The sequence below is a fragment of the Macaca thibetana genome, chromosome 18, assembly GCF_024542745.1.
Source record: "Macaca thibetana thibetana isolate TM-01 chromosome 18, ASM2454274v1, whole genome shotgun sequence".
Taxonomy (NCBI): domain Eukaryota; kingdom Metazoa; phylum Chordata; class Mammalia; order Primates; family Cercopithecidae; genus Macaca; species Macaca thibetana.
In genome coordinates, this window is record NC_065595.1 from 69,080,068 (window position 1) to 69,086,811 (window position 6,744).

The 6,744-nt window shown below is 41.7% G+C and overlaps 1 protein-coding gene across 1 annotated transcript in view; it reads left to right on the forward strand.

The window, feature by feature from the left end:
- Nucleotides 1-6,280, forward strand: part of RAB31 (RAB31, member RAS oncogene family) — a 431,066-nt gene extending 424,786 nt beyond the window's left edge. The window contains exon 8 of the mRNA XM_050767411.1: nucleotides 2,914-6,280. Coding sequence (XP_050623368.1) covers nucleotides 2,914-3,008 — 95 coding nt within the window. The 3' untranslated portion in view covers nucleotides 3,009-6,280. The remainder of the gene's footprint in view (nucleotides 1-2,913) is intronic.
- Nucleotides 6,281-6,744: the final 464 nt, after the last annotated feature.

The following is a 6,744-nucleotide window of genomic DNA, read 5'->3' on the forward strand; positions in this document are numbered from 1 at the left end:
TCAGTGCTCATTGCTGACTGGGGAGAGAAATGAGAGGCAGCAAAGAGGAAGGAGGTGGCAGAAAGCGAGGAAAGGTGTGGACAGACCGTCCTGGCATTCTACTTTGCTATCTGTACGCTCTTTGTTTCTAGATTTTCACTATGCTTTTGTCATTTTAATAACTGTCTTACATATAAATTTTTTCTTTAATTTATATACTTTCCAAAGCAAAAAACTTATGGAAACAAGACATGAGGGAAGTAAAGTCGTGGAGGGCTAAAAAGCTAATCTGTTGTGCTAACATTAGAGTTAGCATCAGGACACCACAAAGTTGATGTTAGCATAGGATGTTGATTTTGATACTGTAAAAAATGCTGAAATGTCAACTCCTTTTACTGATAAGTAAACAGCTCTTGGCTCTTGGCTAACTAGGGCAACAGCTATACCCACGAGAATTATAGTACTGTCCAAAAATATTTCAGGTGCAAAAGCAAAAGTCCTCCTCGGTGTGTAACACACTCAGGAGGCCCCTGAAATATTACTAACTTCAATAATGATGTCACTCGACACTGTCACCCCTCTCTCTTCAGGAGTATGTAACTCTTTATTGGCAAGATCTGACTTGGCTAGATCTTTAAAGAGTACTGGTAGTCATTGGAGACTTCCTTCTCTATTTATCACTTAAGGTTGACCAAGTAGAAGAGGCATTTTGTTTACTCCCTTTTAATTGTGATAAATTTAAAAGAATAGCTTGTCCAGAAAAGGAAACTCATACTTAGGTCTCCTTTGCTCCTGGGTTAGGACTGAAGTGTTTTGGGGATGGCCTGCAAAAGCCCCGTAGCTCTCTGTTGGCTACGCAAAACGGCAAAAGCCACAGCTGCAGGAATTGTAGCAGGCTTTTCATTTGCTTCATCGTCAAATGAAGATCTCTACTATTACTTTTGAGTTTGGAGTTAAATGCTGGTGACCTTCATCTTTATGCTTAATTAAGCTTTGGTGACTGTCCATACCATCTGATCTACGCAGTGTATTATTACCTTTGAAATCAACTCTTTGTGTCCCTTGTGGAAATGCACCTCTCCTGGGGTGTTTTTGACTCTCTCTATGGTCATTGGGTAACATCCACTTGCATTAAGACTTTGTCAGGGCTCAACACATGGTCCGTATTCCGTGCTTTCAGTGCGTGTGCAGATTCTCCTCTTACTGGTTTTCTTAGACTGTACTGTTCTCTAAGCAAATGGCCATGTGTGACTTTTTTAAGATGTGGTGGGGAAAAATAAATCAATAGCACAACCAAAAAAAAAAAAGACCTCGTCTTTAGAACCAATTTCCCTTTCACTTCTAATTACTGGTTCCTTAGCAAGCAAGTACACTAGCCTCTATATATATACACACATACACACACACACACACACACACACACATATATATATTCATTTTAGGCTAGGCCTGGTGGCTCATACCTGTAATCTCAGCACTTTAGGAGACCAAGGTGAGAGGATCACTCGAGGCCAGAAGTTTGAGACCAGCCTGGGCAACATAGCAAGACCCTATCTCTACCAAAAAAAAAAAAAAATTATCGGGGCGTGTGATGGCGCACACCTATAGTCCCAGCTACTCAGAAGGTTGAGGTGGGAGGATCCCTTTAGCCCAGGAATTCGAGGTTGCAGTAAGCCATGATCAAGCCACTGCACTTCAGCCTGGGTAACAGAGTGAGACCCTGTCTCAAGAATAAAACAGAAACCTCAGTTTAGAGCTAGTGTTTCATGCCTTTTTCAAGGGGGATAGAAAAGTAGCAGAGAGAGCTAATGTGGTTTAATGGGAAGAGCACAGGCCTTGGGACCCATGAGGAAATCAAGGTGTAGATTATAATCAAAGCACCAGCTCTACTACTGCCTATTATTGATGGAACTTTCAGCAAAGCGCTCAAGTTCTTGAGTCACAGTGAAATGGTGATAATAACGACCATTGCGTCAAATTCACAGGGCGAGGTGAGGATGGTGTTTGTGAAAATCTTTGAAAACTGGGAGCTACTAAGGTTATTTCCAGATTGCATTGCCTTTTTTCAGAGAACAACTTTATTGAGATAAAATTCACATACCATACATTTCACCCATTTCAAGTGTACAATTCGGTGGTGTTTGGTATATTCACAGATCCATGCAGCCATCAGCACAGTCAATTTTAGAATAATCACCTCATAAAGAAACCCATACCCTTTAGCTATCATCTCCCTGGCCCCTTCTATTGCCTGATTAATTTTTATTTTGTGTTTATTTATAGAGACTCTCTGATAATTTTTAAAATTAAGTTAAGTAAAAATAAGATTACTTTGTGGATGACATTAAAATACTGTTTCCTATGAAAAGTGTCTCTGTAGAGCTTTCCAGTTAATGATCTAAATGCCTTGGCAGGACGAGGGATGATGAGCTGAGTGTTAGTAAATGACATTGCTAGGAAGATTACAATTCAAATCCATTTCTATTTCGAGAAGCAGAAAAGATAGATGAGTACTCACTGTTACTGTTGAAGTCACGGTACCATGAAAGCTGCTCATTAAATCAGGACGGGTCTGTGGGAAGGCAGGGAGGGAAGAGTGCGCTGATGAGCCGAGGCTGGGTGGGAACTGCCCCCAGGAGTGGATCTTCCTAGTCCAGGAGATCCACACCATCGAGAAACTGCTGGACTGTTCCTCACCTGAACTTCCTAAGCCCATGAATTGGGCTTCATGCAGCAGAACTAGGGAGGAAAGGATAGGAGGAAGAAGGAAGGGAGGGAGGAAAGGAAGGAAGGAGAAAGGAGCCCTTCCGGGAGCACCTCTATTTTCTGCACAGCCCAAACATTAAGCAGGAGTGTTGAAGCAGAGTGAAAATCTGTGTGTGCAGTGTTGGCTATGGGAAAGGGAACTCACCCTTGGCCTCCTTTTTGTTCTAGGCCGCCAGATCCCACCCTTGGACCCCCATGAAAATGGAAACAATGGGATCAAACTTGTGAAGCCAACCAGTCAAGCCAGCCGCCGGTGCTGTTGACCCAAGGGCCGTGGTCCGTGGTACGTGGTACTTGAAGAAGCCAGAGCCCACATCCTGTGCGCTGCTGGAGGACGCTATGCTCGGTGGCCTGGCACCTCACTTTGAGAAGAGTGAGCACACTGGCTTTGCATCCTGGAAGACCTGCAGGGTGCGGGGCAGGAAATGTTCCTGAAAATGATTTTAGAAAACCATGGGAAAACCCACCACACCACCACAAAATGGCCTTTAGTGTATGAAATGCACACAGAAGGGAAGTAGTTGCATTTTTGCTAAAAAAAAAAAAAAAAAAGAAAGAAAAAGAAAAAACCTTTAAAAATTCTTGGATGTACAAAAGTCTTACTGCCTTCTTATGTGTGTGGGATTCTAAAGTGGTGTTCCACTCAGATTTCCTGTGCTGCCTATCCAAATTCCAGTAACTACTTCAATGTCATTGCCTTTGTTACCTAACCAACCTTCACTGAAAGGCAAATTCAATTCAGGAGGTTAGTTTTTAGCTAGCTTTGGAAGCAAGCCTTTATTTATTACTTTTCAGAAGGAAATCAGAGAAGTGTCAGTGGAGCGCCACTCAGACTGAGACCTGAGCTATTACAGAAGCCAGGAAAAGTGTATTAGAAACTGTTGTCTACACCACTTTGAATTGGTGAACATTTTTCTAAGTTATGGTCATATATACCCAAACAAACCAAATCAAACTAAATTATTGCATATAATTTTGGGATCGGGTGGCCTAGTTTGAAAGAGTGATTTAAGTAATTACCATGTAAGTGGTGAGAGATGCAGGATATACACGTTGTTCAAGAGACCACCCGACATGCATCTCCTCCGCAGGAATACATTCCTCCTCTCTTAGAGAATTTAATGCACATAGTATTACTTTACTAAGAGAATATCTCTTGATGTCATATCTAGGGGAAGAGAATTAACTGGAATTAAATTTAATGTTTGAATCTAAATCATTGGGCAAACTTCTACTAATAGCAATTAATAATAGGTTACAGGAAAACCAGCAGAGGAAGTATCAGCACTTTAAAATTCTAGACCCCAAAAAAACTACAAAGTCAGAAAAAGTATTTTTATGTTTCTAGCTTGAGGAGAAGGGTTTTAGGGCTAACCAGAGGTCCGACCCTGGAATGCCAAGGAACTGAGACTGGGCTTCGATGAAAACCTTCCTTTTCAGATTCCCTGTCTGCTCAATTAATTAAAGATGTTTGAATCCAAAGGAAGTAAAGGACACAAAAGTGTGGAAAGGAAGAGAACTGATTCCTACTGAAAATTCAAATTCTATTACCATTCTAACGTTCATAAAAAGTTGAGATCAAGAAGCAGTTGATTTCCTGCCAGGGCTTATATTAGGGGGTGATTCTTAAAGGACATTAGGATTGGTGCTCAGAAATGGTTAATCATGCTGTGTGCTAACCAGGGCCAGCTGGTACCTTCTTTGCCATGAGCATTCAAGAGACAGCTAACCTTTATTGACAATCTATATTGTGAAAGTCAGGAAAGAGATCGTGAGCTGCTTGGATTAAAGACCTGGCACTTCAGTTACTCAGTGACGCCTCCACGTCACTCAACTTAAGAGAGTTCATTGACAGTGTTAGGATGTGAAGGCTGGAAAACATTTATTTTGCTTCAAGAGTTCCATTTGGCTCTCCCAAATAGGTACCTCAAAAACTGTTAGCAAGTGGCATTTGGATGTCTTGGCAAGACCTTTTGCAGGGATTTTTAGGGTTTTTTCCACCTTGTCCACATTAATGATTGGCATGATTGTGCTTGCAGGCCAAGAAATGATCATACCCTTGTCAAAGGTAAAAAAAAAAAAAAAAAAAAAAAGTTGAAAATTGAAGTGACCTCTTTCCAGCTGACATGCAGGCTTATTTTGTAACCTTTCCTCATCCAGTTTTCCCTGAGAACCTGAGTTTATCTCTTGACAGCTGTTCAGGTTTTCAGCTGAGGGGTAAGTATCCTAGCTGAGAGTTTTGCATCTTTGGGCTGGGTTTGCAGTGGTTGTGTTTTGCATAAAATGTCTAGTCTTAGCCACACGTAGTGAGCTACCCACTAATGAGCCCATGGTTTTATTTCAAAAGCACATGAGGGTGTGAAACCACTCTGTTACCTTTCTGTATTGCCTTAGCTATTCAAGCCAGTCAGAGCACAATGTATATATTCTCATCAGCACTCAGAGCAGCCGGTGAAGAGAGGAGATCACACTTGGGCACACTGGGATTCACATAAACATCGTATCTTCTCTGTGGATGCTGAGGCCTTGTCTACAATGAGGCTTTACAGCCTTCCTTTGTTTTGGCTCGGGATTACTTCCTGGCTGTCTAATAATTGAATCATAACCACATAATATTATGTAAAGGCCTGGAAATTACTGTTGCCAAAAAAATGTCATGTAGTTTCATGTGATGTAGCATCCTTGGCATCGTTTTCCAAAATTTGTTCTTTCTCCCTTTTTTTTTTTCTTTCATGCGTGGCATGAGTGTGTATCTGTGTAAATATGATTGTATATGTGTTACCGCGACATATAATCCATTTCACTGGCTGAGTTTGGCCCCTAGCCATGTGTTAATATAAGGTAGCCATGGCTTCTCAGAGGGATGACTTCCCAGTGGAAATCTCCGAGAATGGCAGTGGAGTTGTGCAAGCATTATACGTCACCACATAATTGACTTGCCATTTTATGGTTAAAAATGACACATTAGGCTGTTGAATATGACGTTACCTTGCAGACCAAAAGGTTGAAGGCCCGAAACTAACTTTTAGCTAACAATAAGGGCTGTGCCCCAGTGGAAACTGAGTTCATTTTCTGAGAAAGGTTTGGATGACTGAAATATTTCCTCTACAATCAAGGACCTTGACATGTGATGGCTGAAACTGAGCTTTTTTGTGTGGGCTTCGGTTCTCACTGTTCTGCAATGCTCATGGCAAGTTGAATGGTGAGCTAGCTTAGAAATTAAAGGTCTCTGAGCTGTATTCAGATCGATTGGGTATCTAGCTTACCGTTTTAACATCATTTCGAAACCAGACCCCATAATCCGATGGCGCTGCCCTGTTGTGCAAACTGCTCCCTTTTCTCGTGTTTTTGTAAAGAGCTTCTGTCTGGGCCGGACCCAGCTCTTGCACAGACAAGACACCGCTGCAGTCAGCTAGGACCTTTCCGCCATGTATTCTGTTCTGTAGTAAAGCATTTCCATCAACAATGCCCAATTGTATCTGTTATTTTTGGTTTAACACACACTGATTCATACTAATAAATATTTTAAGTTTTATCAAGTTTGTCTTTTTCTTATTACAATGTTCAGTAGAATCATGTTTTAAAAATCACAGTTAACTCAGAGAATGATGATTCCCCGGGGAAATGTGCGCACCTGTACATATGCAGACATGCATAAGGATGTTCCCTGAAACACTGTTTGCAATAGCAAAATGTTGCCTTCCACTAAGGAAATGAAAAATGAAATGCGGCCCAGCCACATGATGAAAGCTACCAGGTAATGAAAATGAACTCACTATCAGGCATCAACGTGGATCTCACAAACAGAATTTGGAGTGCAAGCTGCCATCCTGCACACCCCCGAGAGAGCCATCGTAGTGGCCTGTATGAATGCAACCCTCAGGAACTGTGCAGTGCACAGCCTGGGCAACCAACCTGTGGCCCTGGCTGAGGGAATAAAGCAAGCTGAATAAGTACTAATGCATGTCAACTCACATAGAACAACAGACATTGTTTTTG